Here is an 18082-nt window from a genome sequence, read left to right on the forward strand (position 1 = left end):
TTCTATCACTTTACATTTAACATCCCACAACTTTTGTATGCTGTTTTGACCATTATTAATGGACTTCTTTAATTTAATTGCTATCATTTTAAACAGTTTTATTTCTGTTTAGCTAAACTAAATTTCATTTAGACTTTCATTCTTTCCACCTTCTTCCCTCTCACTATCAGGATGTGTTAATATGGCAACATGATGAGAGGGTTTCACTGACAATCTGAGTTGTCTAGTAAAATTTCAGAATATTTGTTTCTTTTTCTAACCATATAATTTGCAGGTCTTTTACAATCAAAGGTTATTGATCAGTTATATTTACTGACAGAAGGTGAATGACATGTTAGCTGAAAGTTCTTTTCTCCATTTTACCAGAAGAGAAGAGAAACGAAAGATAAAAGGCCATTATTTAACTTCAGAGTTCTCCATTCTGCCACTTCTAAATGTCTACTGGATTATAATTAGTTGCTAATTATTTACTTGATAAACATATTGTTGCAAAAAATTATGAATATTTTAGAGTAAATATTTATTACCTACTTTCTCGTATTCAAATTTTTCATCAGTAAATGTTTACTGAATGCAATTTCTAAATAACTTTCTTCTATTAAATGAAAATATTCAATATTTCTTAGCACAAAATCTGAAATTCACAGTAAATAATCACCCATTATTTGGATAACTGTTCAAGTTCATGAAAATGTCTTTGATGAAAAAAAAACTTTAGTCGTGTGTGTGTGTGTGCGCATGTGCATGTAGTGTATTTATGAAATACATAGTAACATTGTGGCTAAAAAAATAATTTAGATTAATAGAACTATCAATATATTCACATTAGATATATAAATTATTACTGGATGTTTTGAACTTTGATAACTAATGCAAAAATGAAAATGATTTATCAAATAAATTAGAATATGAAGATTCTCATTAAAACTGCATATACATTTATAAACATACCCCAAGAATGGTTAGTAGTTAAAGCCAAGAACTATGGGATTAAATATTTTAAGATTACAACAAACGGAAAAAAGTAACTATAATTCCTATATATTAATTGAAACCTCTGTTTTCTAATATACAATGTTTAAAGGAAAGTTACTACTTTTTTTCCACACACAGAAAAGGATCAAAGAACTTACTATCCTCAATCAAATCCATGTAGTTTGGTAGCTGATTAGTTGCAAGGGGAGAAGGGAGGAGATAATCTTCTTCATCAACTGAGAGTCTCAAACAGTCTGGTTTTCGCTTTTTGAAACCCCTAGGTAAAGTTGTGCTCTTGTGGTTTGCTTCATCAACTTCATCACAATTCATTTCTAAAGAAACATATTTACACAATTAGGCCCATAATTATTTAATACATATCCACTTATGTTTTACACTGTCAGTTTGCTGAAAGTAATTAACAATTTTACTATGGAATTAAACAAAAAATGATGTATTAGCCTTACATTTTAGTTGCCCATTATTCTTATCACACAGATTAAAATATTACTTACATAAAACTACCTTGACATACTTTTACAACTAGTATTAGACTCCCTAAGACAAATGAGTCATTAAATACAATCATAAAACAGGTATCAGAACAAAGGGAAAAACATTCTCCTGCCAGATCTGGTTAAAAACAATCAGAAGAATAGCAAGAGAAGCAGGAACTAAATGGTGCAGCATTTCATAATGTACATCATCAGGTCCAACATTGGCCAAACCAATGAAGGGCCAATTTGAGTTCCACCAGTGTAAAGGGACGATTATAGTCATTGAGACAGTCAGCTTGAAAGAAAACACGTGAAGGTGGAGGAAGAAGCAGAAGTGCTAGATACCCTGCAAAAGCTTTCATCTAGAGTATCGGCTATGTTCTGGGTATCAGCCACTTCCTGGCCATCAGAGAGCAAGAGAGGGGACAGAGTGATATTGCCCACTGACCTTTTGAATCTTGTCCCATATGAATTTGGAACTGTTGGTAGATATGCTGGTTGTGAACTTAATCCAAGATTCCTTGTGGCTTTGACACTTTACCTGCCGAGCATGTGCATGGGCCTGCTGGAAAGCAAGGTGGTTCGAGAGTATGGGATATCTATCAAAATTATCCCAGGCTCTTTTTAGAGCCTTCCGTGCCATATGGCATGCAAGATTCAACCATGGACGAGGATATAGTGGAAAACGTGTTGACGTTTTAGGAATACATTGAGCAGCTGCTTGTATAATACAGTCAGTTACTGCTGCCACACAGTCGTCTATTGATGGCTTACAGACAATGGCAGGATCAAGTTCTGCAAGAGTAGTGTAAGAGGGCCAGTTTGCCTGATCCAGCTTCCACTGGGACACGTGGGTCTGGAGGCATTGGTCACGGCCAGTCTCTCTCAAGATTAAAGGAAAATGATCACTGCCTCTTGGATTATTGTTAACCCTTCATGAAAAATGGGAAAATAATGATGGAGAGCAAACTGAAAGATCAGAAGCAGTAAAGGACTGACTAGGTGGATGAAAATAAGTAAAGGAACCAGTATTGAAAAGAGAAAGGTTGTGATCAGAGAACATACCCTCTACGGAGCGACCCCACCTATCAATATCAGCACTTTCCCAGAGGGGATGATGTTCATTAAAGTCCCCCAGGATTAAAAAGGGAGATGGCAACTATTCAATGAGAGCATCAAGGTCTGATTGATCATATGTCTCTCCAGGCGACTGGTAGAGAGAACAAACAATGATGGTATGGCCCAAGGAAACACGGTGGCTACGACCTCCAATAGTGTGTCACGTGGCAAAGACAGGGTGGGCACATGCTGATCAACCAACAGTGCCACCCCTTTATGCACTTGTCAAGCACACACCCTGTCATTTCTATAAAAAGAAAACTGTTGAAAGGTGACTGTATTGGCAGGTTTCAGAAATGTTTCCTGTAAGGAAAGACATACAGAATGGGAGGAAGCAATCAGTATTTTGATGTCATCCAGATTAGAACATAAATCTTGACAGTCCCATTGTATCAGGGTGGCTGTTTTTATTTACATGTAGGCGAAATGGGTGGAGAACCCTTCTGTTTAAGACCACATCTTTTTTCCTTACTTAGCTTATTCGAGGGAGGTCTATCGACCTCCATGGATCTTGCCTTAGGTCGATTGGGCAGATCTTTGCTGTTGGAAGGGGATTCCAGAGACTGAGGATGTGAACGAATGATTGATTTGCATCTTGGGATAAGAGAGGAAGATGGATCCAAGGAAATGCCTATACCTGGAACTAAAGGATATGGGTCTTGGAGTTTGGTGGAATGTATATAAGGAACAGAGATAGGTGTTGAAGTTGATTCATCAACTTTTTTAACCATGGAGGTAAAAAGACTTTCCAGTTGTTTGGAAAACGATTCTTTAGGAGGCACAGACAGATCTGTCTGCACTCCCACAGTAGCTGTGGAATAAAGTGCAGCAGCATACGTCCGAGATGAAGTGGTGGACAGCAACTTTCGAGCCTCAAGATAAGTAATGCTATGAATCGCTTTCAAATTCTGCACCTCTTTTTCTTCCAACCATTTATGGCAAGAACAAAAGTAGGATGGTTGAGAGCCATTGCAGTTGATGCAATGAGGGTCCATTTCACACTCATAGGCATCATGGTCCTTGCCACTGCACACATCAAGGAACCACAACATGATGTCTTTGAGTGACCAAACTGCTGACACTGGAAACATCAGAGAGGGTTTGGAATGTATGGCCATTCCCTGCAATTAAGAAAACTTGTCTTGATGGTGGCAGGTGGATGTGGCAATGTAAATGGCAGAATGAAGATATTGGTTGGCATCGTAATTGCATCTTTGAGAGTGGAGATACTCCTCACTGCAGAAACTCCTTGAGTGGAGAAACCAGTGAGAATCTGACTCGGGAATGTTCTTCAAATCCCTCTCAACAATAACTCCTCATGATGAATTCAAAGTAGTGTGAGATGTAACCTCAATAGGTAAATCCCCAATTGCTTTTGAATGCAAGAGTTCACTGTGTTGAGATGTGGATGTTTCCACTGATATGTTACCAGATCGAAGCTTCTTTACTAACTTTAGAGAGCCAGCAAGTCCCTCTAGTCCCTTCTCAATGAAAAAGGGAGACATTTGCCCTAAAGGTTTGTCTGAAAATGAATGCAATATAAGAAAATGAGGTACAACAGGTGGTTAAAATGGTGAGGAATGATGCTCAGAATCTTCAAGACGTTTTTTTGACTGTTTTTTTCACTATTTTATTAAGATTTTAAATTGGAGTATCCATAATGAAAAAAGGAAAATTTCAGTGCCCACTGACCCCATGGAGCCCTACGAGAGGATGCACTGCAATGTCAAACAAGGCCACTGCAGCAATGCCAGGGTTTTGTGAGCACGATACCCAAACACCAGCATCTGATACAATGTCCACAACACCTGTTGAGAACATCCAACACTGGTACTTGGTTGACCCTAGCCCAAGTGGACAAGCCAATTGACCCACGGAGGGCACCCCAAGGGCACCTGTCTACAGGAATTCAAGGCCAAAGTGGTGTGTTAGGGATGGATCCCTCAACCACCAAGATCCTCACCTTCCCTTCACAGGTCACCGTGCACGGCAAACATGTGAGTGGATGTCTATATCCCAGGAGGTAAACTGAAAGATCAGAACCTTCCCTGGGAGGTTTCCTCACCACATACAGGAATCCACACCGAGGGGCAGTTCTAAGGGACATGAGCTAGCAACATATATAAACAAAGTAAAAGGCACTTTAAGTAAACATTAGAGGAAAGAAGAAACAGAAAATATATAAGGAATAATAATTAATAAATAACTAAGGAATACCACCACACAACTCTGGCCCCCACCTACATATTTTGCTTTCAATGCCTATTTACCAGATGACAAAAACCTAAATTCTTTCACTAAGTACAAAAGAAACATTCTATTGCTTGTGCAATAAAGATGTTAAAATTCCAACTCCAATCAGGGATTTATCAAATTGAGAACCTTTTTTTTATTGTCAACTTTATTTAAATTTTGCTTGAAAACATTTTGTTTTCAGAATTGCCAAGATAACACATATATGCTTATCTACTATGAAAACATATTACATTTACAGAATCTACAGAACAGTTCCAATCTACTCTAAATGTACCTAACATTAGCAACTGCTGATATAAAAATGTGATTAGAGAAATACAAATAATACTCCTTCTACCTTCTTGAAGAGGATCCATAGAATAACATCTACATCTTGTGCCATGTTGAGTACAATATTTATAAGATGAAGATGGCAACTGCTCACTGAAGTCAAATTGAGAAGTCATATTTGGTGAGCAAGAATAGCTTTCAAATCCACAATCAAACATGAACTTCTGTGGATAATAAACGAGTAAAATAATGCTGGTTTGTTCAATTATCAAGAAAACATTATCCTAAGATATAATAAAAGCAGCAGAGGTTACAGAGTTGAAAGTTAAAATGTGACTTTGTTTGAAAATTTACAAGTTTTCTGTTTAAATAAACCTTTCACAAATAATTGTTTTTATTGTAACTTAACTTAATAAATGGCATAAAAGTATCCATCTTACTTCAATGGGTGTTAAAGGAGGTGACCAGTCTGAAACATTGGACAGATTGGTTTTTGGTTGTAGGTACTCTTCAGCATCCATGATCACTTCAGGACCTTCTTTGATCATACTCAAAGTGTGAATAAGATCTTTTTCATCTTGTCTAGTATAAGCAGGGAGCCGCATCAACTTATCCCCTGGTACCACCAGGTAGCGTCCTGGATCACGGGCCATCTTGGAAAATTCATCAGTCAGCTCTTTAAAAGATGGTCGAGATTCTGCATCTAAGATCCAACCTGAATAGATATGAATAACTAACTAAACAAAATAATGTTGAAACTAAATAATACAAACAATCTAACCTCAATGGAAAGGAAAAAATAGCTCAAAAATATAATAATGTGATCAAGAAGTAACCAAATTAATCTAGCATCCAACCCAATTAATTAGAAAATATAAACCAAAGAAAGCCAGCATAGAACCTCAATGGATGGAAAAAATAAACTGAGAGTGAAAAACTGAAAATCAAATCAAACAATAAAATATGAAAACACAGTAAGTATAAACAAATCAGAAATCCAACCTGAAAAACAAAGAGAGAGAAAAGCATGTAGTTTATAAAAACAGTATTCTACTTTTATTTTTTTATTAGAATACAAATTTTATAGTTTTTTTCAATCTGAACAGCATTTTTTGTAACACATGGGGTATACAGCCAAGTCAGAGACCCCTACAATTCTGACACTTCAATCCCTAATTTTAAATTACTGATGCTGAAGAAAAGGCAGTTACTGATGCAAAGGAAAGGCAGCCAGTCAGCATCATCTGCTACAACAAAACTGAATAATGGGATTTATTCAACCCTTAGTTGAAAATTAAAAATGTATTCAGCAGCAGTTTTAAACACAAAACCTCCCATTTCATGCATTCAAAATTACGTTTTATTATATTAGTTACAGAACCAGTACGTTAACATGGTTTGTTTGTGTCTGGTTTTAAAGATTTAATATCAATTAATTTCATGCAAATGAAACAGCACCCTTGTCTTACAACAAGCATAATTAATTATCACTGTAGATTTGCCAAACATGTAACAAGTATTTTAGTTCTCTAATACAGTTGCATTTCAAATTGTTTTAAATAATTGTACATGGCTATATTTGCAAGATTTACTGTCCAAATTAAAATAATAAGGAAGATAAAGAAATCAATATTATGTACTATTAGTATCCTTCACACTGAAAGGATAGTAAACATTTTCATTAGCCAATACTTTGCTTTTCTACCATTTTCCTTATATAAAAATAAAACATTAGTCCTTTATTTATGCAGAGGGGGACCCAACACCTCTATTTCAATGCTTTACTGGAATTGTGGTACTCTCTCCTTATTTATTAGCATGCTGTATTATTACACAGCAGTTTCTTTGTACAAGTGAAACTCAAATTTTATTTCTTATATTTTCCTGGTAAAAGAAAGATTCTCCTTCTTTATTTCATTGATCTCCATTCTTTAACCATGCTATTTTAACAACATGGGACCTACACTAGTTTATTAACTATAATTCTGGAGTTTATAGAACCATTATTTGGGAATCTTTTCTCCTGTCATTATATTTGAGTGAAATTTCATAAGAAAACTCTGATGTTGTCAGAATAATTGTATTACTGTTCAGATAAAACAAGTACAAAAAACATGTGACTGTTTTTGTGTACTAGTTAGTCTTATGGAAAGCAGTTGAACATTTCCTTGATGTCAGATTTTTAATTTTTCAACATTATGTACTCTAATGCAAGAATTTATATTACAAAGAGACAATTTTCAAATACTGCAGAGTCAAAACTCCAGGTCTAGAAATTAGGTTTTGTAACTAAGAGTCATAATCAAACACCACTAGGAAACACAGATAATTAAATATAATTAATAAGCTTTTTTTTTCAGGATAAGAAAAGACATTTTAAATTTCAAACCTAATTATTTACATTTTTTGTTCAATACGAATTACAGCATGAAACAACAACTCACATTTTATCATTATCATATATACATCAATTGTACAAATGGCTGGCTGTGGTAGCCTCTCTCCTTTCTCCAGAAGGTCTGGTACATCACGAGCTTTTAGATGTTCATATGGTTTTTCTCCATAACTAAAAAGCTCCCAAACAGTCACTCCTAGAAGAATAAAAACTTTATGAAACCCAAAAATTTTATCAATATTAATAACAGTTTGTATAAATCATAATGATGTTTAGAACAATAAAAAAGTCTGAAGTTTCAATGTAGTAGAATAACATGTAATTTTTTAAACAATCAGTAAATCTCATTTAACTGTCTGAAAATAATAATAGAAGTAGAAATGAATAGATTGCTTATTCCTGTTATATGAAAACGTTATCATTTCAACAACTTGGGTGATATTGAAAAAGAAATCATATCAACATTTTCTCACTATAAAAAACATATATGAATTGTACAATATATTTGATAACTATAATAAATATTCAGACCTGTGGATTGATTCAATTTAAAAAAAAAATTGTTACTTTATTTCATACACATACATGTGTCTGATACTCTATTTGTTACCTTGGAAAGCAAGTGTTATAGCACTTTTCAATTAGCAATCTTTTGTTTAGCTGATGATAACTTAGTAATAGTTGTGAAATATAGCCATTACTACCCAATAGCTTGAACAGGAAGTAAGGCCACATCCTTTTAATCATTGGCAACTTGAACCAATTATTGGTTCAGCTATCATGTGAGTGATGACTACAGAATATAACATGTCATCACTCAAAGGCTCTAAAAATAAGGGATGTGACACCCCTTTTCATCAGCAATCTTTTGATTATATGCCCATCCTAACTTTGATTACCAATTACTCTCATCCATATTAACTGGGAGTCTGGTGTTGTCATCTGGTTGAAGCTGGTAATGTTTCTACCCCCATCTCTACATACTATGATTCCATCCCAGCTGTCCTTTCAGGATTAACAAAACTTTCCAAGAATCTGCCTGACAGTTTGCATTACTTATTCTGACAAATCATCAGATGGGGGATGAAAAGGTAAAATAAGAATCTTAACTATTCCTACCATTTTGCAAAACTCAGGGAGCAGCTGACTGTTGAAGTTGTCTCTATAATCTATGTGTATTTCTCATAGTACTATAAATCACATTATCCTGCTTTCAGCTAGCACATACGCTGCTAATGGTAGACATCTCAACTCACTTGCAGGAAGAGCTCCTATCAAGTATTAAATCTAGTGCAAACTGCAGTTTGGTGTCCTACAGCCTTTATGTTGTGCAAAGTCCAGAAAATTTTTTGATGTAGAGCTCTAGGGATCACGAGTTTAAAAAATCAGAAGCTTCTAATGTATTTAGATATTCATTTGTTCAGAGTAAGGGAAGGTGTAAGCATGAGTTACTCATTACAGACACTTGCTGAATCTTGCTAATTCCTATTACTGCTGGAGAAGACCAAGCACTCTCCAAAGGTTGCATGACTCTGATTTGCAGAGCACCAACCAACTGCATTTCAATGTTTGTAACCTCCCTAGTGCTTTTGCAAAATCAACACAGCATTAGCATTATCAGATGTCATTACCAGTGTTTATCTGATGTCTAGTCACATGTGGTTCTATAAATACAATGGTATATTCAATAAAGTCACTGAGTTGCTACAATTTTGATGGGTCTATATTATTAATGCAATTCTAAACCAACAACCTCAGCAACATGTGCTCTTTGCTGAAATGCAATTAATTACTTTTATTTTTCTATCAGTACCTATGACCATAACAACATTCAGCTAGACAGCCCCTTGGCCACAGTTACAAAGTAACACTGGGACTTTGTCCTTTGTTGTACAGATAACTATCAAAGCTAATCCTGTCTGCTTTCTGGATAGGAAACTGTCTATATCATGCATGACTTCTCAAATCTTGTTAAACAGCACAGACTAAACCCTGGAACACAACTTGTGTATTTGGAGATACTATTATTCTTTCCACTCCATATACTCATGCAATTCATTATTCCAGGGCTAAATACTATCAACACTCTATGACTTTTCCATGAAACATTATCTCACTTGTTGCACCAGTTAAAATTGATGAAGTCTTTGCATTACAATCATCCTTAGTATGCCAATTCCAGGTCGAAAATTGGAAGTTACCACTTTCCACCTGTGAGTGACATTTTTAAGACTAAGCTGAAGATTCACCCCTCCTCTATCACTGGAATAAAATTGGTATCCTTTGGCCATAATGTTAGTCTCATTCAGAGGGCTTAAAACATCATTAGATGCATTAGAGTTGTTGTCACTTCTGTGTCTACCAGGGACTTGATCTCTTCTGCTTGTACACTCATTGGCATATACCAATCTTCACACAGTCCTGACAGGGATGAGCATACTACTAAATGTTTTGGTGCAAGCAATTCACTGTACTCCTCCAAACTGGTGATCAAACCTGACTAAGACTATGTCACTTTTCCAGAACATTTGCCACAATGTCCACCATGTGTTGCTAGTTGTCTTGAATATTCTGATTCAGTGGCTGGTAGTTATGACCTTGCTAACTTTGCTGCTTACCAAAGTACTGATATTGTAAGTTAGCTGTCAGATAAAACGGAGAGCTCTGCCACCTCTGCCACTCAGCAAAGCAATGACAATTTTACCAGTGCCCCAACAAGCCACAAGCAAAAGGAATGCACTTCACTATTATGTTCCTGAATGATGTGGAAGAACTAGCACTTTGTGCTGCATGTATTCTAATAGGTCTTGATAACCCTGCCCACTCACAGGAAGCCTGTGTAGCTGCACTACAGGTTAATCTTTGGTACAGATGTAGCCCAACATAGTGAAAATACTTGAGTAAATAGGTCCATCCAAGTGTTTAACACCACTGAGGAAAAAACCATGTAAATTCATGAACAGGCTTTTCATAACCTGTTCTCAAGTTCATGCATTCATTCCAAGTAGAAACCTGCCTGAAATGTTTCAGAAATTGGTATAGGTCTTCTTACTCCATCTTCCTGAATATTGGGGCATGCTTTGTTTGGCTTTTCTCACAAAAAACTGTGCAGATGGCCAATGCCTCTCTGTTGTGGGATCAACCACCTATTATTACAAGTTGCTATTACAGAATTTTTCAATGGCATGTTCAGACTTTCTCCACTGGTTTATCTCACAGATGGAGTCATGGTTCTCTGACTAGCAATAACCTAAGAGTTCTGTAGAGACCTCTCAAAGTGGTCTTGGGTTTACCAGGCATCATTCCATTTGGGCAACCCTCACTAATTTATGCTTCCATTCCACTGGTATAAATTCTCAGGGGTATAGTATGTTTTAATGTTCTGGATGCTTAAAACATGAACAAATCCCCAAATCTGTAGTTGCAGGCTGAACAAAGCTACAGAACTTCATATCAATGAAAGTCCTAGATGAAGGAATGGACTTATTGCACTCTCTTAGGTTTAACATTTCTTTTGGACAACCATTGTTCTTTACTGATAAACTATTACTCTTGGTCATATAAGTACTTCTAAAATAAGCTATTCCTTCTGCAAAACTGTTACTTTAAACTCAACAGACACAAAAGATCAAGTAAATGCTAGTATACACATTACCAAAACAGAAACTTTGCAATGATTCTTGTTGTCATGGCACAAACATTGTTCCTAATTGTATTCTAATTGTATGTAAATCAATTTCACCTGAAAATACCACAAGTAGATAGAAAAAAAAACATGCAGGAAATTTGTGGAGTAATCCACTAATTTGTATTTGCAAACCTGACTGAGCTTTTTAATGTGTAAAATAATAATAACTAGCAAACATAATCTTTATTACAACTGAACAAAACAAAAACTCAACATGTGTACTTGAGCAAACAATAAGACATCTGCTTCTAAGAAATCATTAAGATGAGAGTCAGTGTTCTGCCTCTCAAAAGGTAACTGGCAAACTGGTCATGATACGAAAAAAAAAAAGTGGAACTGAGAATGAAGGTTCTTCAAGTTTAAAAGAAGCTTCATATTCTTTCTCCTGTGAGGGCATCACCACGTGACCAGTGTTCTCTCACAACACTCATCTCCTGTAATTTACAAGCATCACCTCTCTATTCGGTCACCTAAATACATTGTAATTATTAACCCATCTAACAAGTAAGCAAGTAGACAAAAAAATCCCCACAAACAGAATGAATATTATCTGCCATGTAGAACACAGAAACAAAGCAATTAGAACAAGGTATTTTCACTGTTTTTCTAGACCACATGTTCATATTAAAACCACAAAAGCTAAATAAATAAAACTGTTTAAAAATTCCTATATCAAAAGCTAGTAGACAACTACTGAAATCATGGCTTCCCCACCTTTATTAATGTGATTCAACAATACTACAATGTCTTCCTTTCTCTGAAATTCTAAAATTTCGTATTTTGCATGCTTTTATTGTTGTGAAATTTAAGAAATATGTATTAAATGGTTCTACAATATAATAGTTTAAAATATAGAAAATTTTGGCACAATTTTCACTTGGGAATCACCACACTTCAAATTGATTCCAACAAGAGGGTCAAGGATTAAACCTAAGTACTCACAGACCATGATAAATACAATGAACAAGGTGAATATGCAGATTGTAAAAAGCTGGTTTTTATTGTCCTTAAAATCATTTAAGTACATTAAGACAATATTAAAGTGTTTACACATTATTTGGCAAAGCATGAGAACAAGATATATGACAATGAATCACAGAAAACACCTCTTGCATAACATTTATATATTTTATCAACCACAATACCATTTAAACCTGTTTAGATATTTTAAAATAGGAAACAAACCATGAGTGCAACTCTGTATCAATAATTGTATGAAAATTCACACAAATATTTCCAAGACAACATTCAAAAATGCAATACAGTCAAGTTTCATAGTATGCAATTAAATGCATACAGAAAATTATAACTGCCTAAAATTGTAAGCCACTCAAATTACATTTTCTTAAACTTCTACATCAAGTTTAATAAACACCATATTTTTTATGAGTCTATTTATACCAGGAGCATTAAATGCAAAATGTCTGTATTTTAAAATAAAATTCCTTAAAATTGTTTACCGATTAATTGAAACTTTTTAAATTCTGGATTTTACCATCATAATATTCCAAATAACATGCTGTACTTTACACACCTTCTTTGTTTATAAACTGAATCCTCAATTACTAGTTTAATTAAATACTGTTCACAATGGGTGGTGTTCACATACCTAGTACTGTCACAATACTTAGTGTAAGGAGCATACCAGAAATCACTCACTTTTATGTATAATACATAAAATACCTCAATAGTTATGAATGGAATTAACTGCAATAGTGTTGGTAATTTTTGTTCATGTGTGTGATTCGTACATAATTTCAAGTCCTATAACCAACAATGTCATTGATATATCGATAAAATGGTGCATAAAATATAATTAAAAATCTGCTAAGGATCAATACATTAATAGTTCTAATGTTAGTCAGCTATTTAGAGGTATTCTGAGTACAAATAATTTGATTCACTTTTTTTTTTTAAATTAGTCATAAATGAACTTATATAATAAATATTTGGTTAATTTTCACTTAATGACCTGTATTTATCAACATTTCAAATTAATCTGGCTTAATAAAAGATAGTGATAATTAATTATTAACTGTAATTCTCTAATCAAAGAATAATTATGGGAAAAATTAAATTTACCAAATGCCCAAACATCACTTTTATGGGTGAAGATACGATGTTGTATACATTCCAAAGCTAACCATTTCAATGGCATCTGAAAATGAAAAAAAAATTACACTATTTGTTCAAATAATCTTGAAAGTCTTCAAAAGAAAAAAGCAACTTTTAATTCTTGACAAACTTGAAACAATATCACAATGAAACAACTCGTTTCCTAAACTGAGCCCTATAAATAAGTCAACAGCTTAGGTTATAAAATAAAAGATGTATTCATTGAGTAACAAATGTTTCTTAAAAACCATTCACTAAAGATGAATTAATAATTTTATCACTTTGGTGTTCAATCAGACCCACAATAAGTATAAAATGAGAAAAAAATATACTTAACTGAATTACATTTAAATTAATATCTATTACTCAATTCCATATCACTGTTCGCCCTTGATGAAATACAAATTCTGCATATATATGGACTACTGTAACTTCAACATGTTACTATTTAATGAACTGCATTACGTCCTTCTTTCATTTACAAACACTGCATGTTTAAAAAAACTACAAAATAAATAAAAAGACAAAGTGGTTTTTCCAACATCAACTTTACTACCAAACAAATACTACTGACAAAAAAAAGTACCTTGAAGTTATAATGTATAACAAATATTGCTTTAATGTTACTTATACGTGGTGTAAATTAACAAAGGCTGAAGTACCACAGTGCAGTATAAAGCTTTTCAGCTCTCTAAAGAGTCTCCATCAGGTGAAATTATAACACTAACTGAAAATAATTTTAAAAAATAGAAATCAATCATGTGAGGAAATCATAAGACTATACATCAAAAATATTGTATAGATCTTTATTATTGATTAAATCTATCTATTCATGACAAGTAAATTTACAAGTTTGTTAAACACAACTCATACAGATACAGTTAAAACATATATAATTTTAGTGTATAAAAGTAGTAAAGGAAATAATAAACATTTCTCAAAGAAACATAGTATCCCGTACAGTGTTTATTCAGAGTCCACTGAATTTTATTTACTGTTCAAAATTAGATGACAGTAGGGCTTTTTCCCAGTATGATTAAGATATACCTAATGGTGCTGTTTATCACTCATTCCTTACCTCAACTGATTCCATTTTCCAGACCCACGTTTATTACTTTCACTTGAGGGACTTTTTTTTTCTTGAATCTTTACATTCCTCATACAAAAACTGTGGCACTTTCCCAATAAATGTCTTTGGTACACAGAATTCATCATTCCATGAATTCTGACAGGGGCGTAGATGTTTTACACCCGATGGGGGCATGATTTTTGCAACCACTTATGTGAACTGTTCAATTTGCAAATTGGTAATCACTGATTACGTGAACCTGAAAGCTGTAAACATGCAGTCACAGAGTAATCTTGTTGCCACAATACTTCAAGGTTTCCATGTAGGTTTGTATAAGTGAGGTGTTGTGAACAGTTTTCAAAATGTTAATAGAATAAAGACAAATGTGTCACAAATTAACTGCTATATGAATTTATTCCTGCACACTGCACAGTATAAAAGATGGCCATTATACTTGACAAGGTCACTAATAACTTTCATTACATGAATTACGTTTTCAAATATTAATAAAATCAGTAATTACCCTTGATAAGTTTATATCTACTGAAAAACTGTTCATGTTGTTTGATAAAAATACATAAAATGTTTTTGCAAACTCTTGAAAATTACACATCAATACAATGTAGCACATAATTATTCATACTTTTCATTGAAGTAAGATTCACTTAGTCCTCTAGTCTACATGTTCCCAAACGCAGACCTCCTTTGTGATGATCTGTTTATGAATTCTTTCATAAGATCTTCTATATTTATCTTGTCGACCTCATCTTTGTGAGTGAGACAAACTGCCACATGGTTGAGGCAGCACTGAGACATAGTTGACCTTAACCACGTCTTCAACCGTCTTAATGCAGAAAAGCTGCGTTCACATTCGCAGCTGGATACTGGACATACAATCAAAATTTTCATGAAAAGAAACACTTCACTAAACATCTGCTGGCTTGTTTCATGCATTTTACAGTAAGCATCCTTCACACCTTTCAGAGATACTGCTTTTCTTGTTCATTTGAACATGGGCAACTGAAACTCAAGCTGTTGTGCAGAGATTTCTGGATAGAAGTTTATAACCGAGTTGTCAATCTTGCAAGATGTGATCATGTTCTCCAGTGCCAGATATTGTCTCAAGTCATTGTTGTCTGCACTGAATCTTGTGGTCAGATGTTCTATGACTGTGTCCACAAATTCAAAATATTGGCTTCTGTAGTAATCTCTAGCTGTTGCAGAATGGTGTGCTGAGCCATCACCTGTGATCCTTCTGGGGGGTCTGCAAATGCATGGTAGTTCAATAGGCACCAGATCTAGGGAAGTTACCTTTCTCTCAGCTTCATCAAATATCTTTTTGTAATTTTCCTCTGTTTGCAATATCTGCAATTGCATATACTTCAGTCATGTCAGATACTGTTGCTGATTTTGCTTGGAATGCATGGTTTAGTTCCTCTAATGCAGCTAATGGATGCTGAGCCATCAACAATCCTAAAATCTGTCAAATCTGTCCAGCAGACCTCATGCTTTCATTGCAACATCTGATTTTTCATTTGCTAATTCAGATAAAGAATCAACAATGTCACTGTAGTGATCATTAGCACATGTAATTGCAGATAGGTTCCTGTTCAGTACCTGTAACATCTTGAGTGCCATCAACCATAAATGCAAAGATTTTACTATGCTGCACTTCATGTGTGATGTAACTCAGTATTTGATGGCTGAAAATCTCCATTATTTCGTTCTGAGCCAGGGAGGGTTGTGAATGTGGTTTTCTTTGACAAGTAGGCCATCAACTCAGGATCTTCCTCTTCCAGGAGCTTTATTAACTACAGGAAGTTTCCCTCCGTATCAGTATGTCCATGTAATGCTAAACCTTGACGCTGTAAGAAATGTAAACTTCTGAATATTTTGGTTAGACTTCTTTTGTATTCTTCCTTCTGCTTCTTTTTTCCATCATGTAGCTGGACAGTCACTGGAACCTTCTGGAGATATAGTGAATCTGTGCTGATGGGAAGATTGGTGTTCGTTGAATTTCTGTTTTGCCTTTTTCCAGTTGAAAAACCGGTGGATATGAAGGTATACTCCACTGGCCTCTCCAATTTCCCTGTAAAAAGGCCTCTATTTTCTGCCTTGGCACAATGAAAGCATATGCCTTTTAGAGTCTGATTGTCGAAGTGCAGCCATGGGGACTCATCAAACCACTTGAAATGGAAGTTGATATTTTGAGATTTTGCTTTCTGTCGTGGTATTAGTTGTGCTTCTGGATGATATGGCTTTCCACACTGTATCTGTAGAGTGTCAGATTTTCATTACTGCACAAACTTGTTTCACAACTACCTGGTGGTTCATGATGTGCAATAGTTGCACAAGCATTTTCAGACTCGTTCTATGATGAACATAGTATTTCCTCTGTATGGCAAGTTTCTATTCCTTAGCTTGAGGTTGTTGGATTATCTGCATCTGCATTGTCACTTGTAGTACTAGTAGCTGGCTTGCAGAACTGTCTAATATCGGAAAGTTTCAGACGCTTGCTTGTCATAGTTGGAATCTGTTTCCCAGATGACTCAACAGGCTAAAATACAGTCTTTATTGAAAAACTCTAATGTACAACAAATGAAGATAGAACAGAATGGAAGTAGGACTAAATTGTACAATGTATTTAAGTCGAACGCACGAACCTCACAGTGACTACCAAGCCGACTGACTGCCTGGGCATCACTGGGACAATAATGTATGTTAGTTACAACACAAGTAATTGCAAATTTCTCGAAAATACTTGAACAATCACAAATACATTATATTCCTGATAAAGATCATTAAAAGGTAAACACGTTGTGATATAATGTCTGTAAGCACGTCTATTAAATAAAAACACTTAAAAAAAAATGAGCAATACAATTCGAGTAGAGGCTTCAGGTCATTGAAATTGCTCCTTTTGTGTTCTAATTATACAAGAAAATACAATATTTTTACTATCTATAGTAAGAGAACATATTGTTCTTTTACCATAAAGCACCAGCACTTTATTAGAGGGAGGTGATAATCTGAAATTTCATGGATTAATGAGGGCCACAAACATATGTTTAATGCACCCTGTTGTAAAATCAAGGCTCAGACTAAAGGGAGCGGAGGGGGGTGATGTAGGGTGCGTTCTGGATCTGAGCGGCCCAAACCTGTCATTAACTGTACACTAAACGTACACTATGGTCAGCGGATTCGGCAGCTGAGGAGAATAAGGCGTTCGACAATAAAACCGGCTAGACATGCATAAGAACAAATGGTGTAGGAAAACTGCACAATATACACATAAGATTGATGCAGCTACAAGCTACAAATGGCCTGCTGGATCTAGATCACAGGAATTTACGCTTGGGAGTGATATTTTCGAATTTCATGCTCTGTTCAATCTGTTGTGATGAAAATTTTACTTAATCTTACATTATGTACAAAACATAGGTAGATTCTGTGATAGTGCTTGCAAGCCTTGCATGTATACTTAGGCCTACTGACTGATACTTACGAACTATCGCTTAAATCAAAAAGCGTTGAATCACGCCTATATTAAAGATGTACATTTTGGCTACTTTAAAAGCCTACATCTAGGCCTAATTATGTAATTTGATTGGTAAGAACACTAGAATCACAAAAACAAACACACAATTTGTAGTCCTGTGATGCAATAAAACAATTCAACAGACCAAACTGTAAGGGGG

General features: G+C 34.9%; 1 protein-coding gene across 3 annotated transcripts in view; it reads right to left on the reverse strand.

The window, feature by feature from the left end:
* LOC143258676 (epidermal growth factor receptor-like) overlaps positions 1 to 18082 on the reverse strand; it is a 196505-nt gene that overhangs the window by 5332 nt on the left and 173091 nt on the right. For all 3 annotated transcript variants that reach the window (XM_076518060.1, XM_076518059.1, XM_076518058.1), the window contains 5 exons: positions 13283 to 13358; positions 7562 to 7708; positions 5558 to 5832; positions 5185 to 5341; positions 1134 to 1307 (listed from right to left, as the gene is read on the reverse strand). In XM_076518060.1, coding sequence (XP_076374175.1) covers positions 1134 to 1307; positions 5185 to 5341; positions 5558 to 5832; positions 7562 to 7708; positions 13283 to 13358 — 829 coding nt within the window. The remainder of the gene's footprint in view (positions 1 to 1133; positions 1308 to 5184; positions 5342 to 5557; positions 5833 to 7561; positions 7709 to 13282; positions 13359 to 18082) is intronic.

This window comes from Tachypleus tridentatus, chromosome 8 (genome assembly GCF_004210375.1).
Source record: "Tachypleus tridentatus isolate NWPU-2018 chromosome 8, ASM421037v1, whole genome shotgun sequence".
NCBI classification, from domain to species: Eukaryota; Metazoa; Arthropoda; class Merostomata; order Xiphosura; family Limulidae; genus Tachypleus; species Tachypleus tridentatus.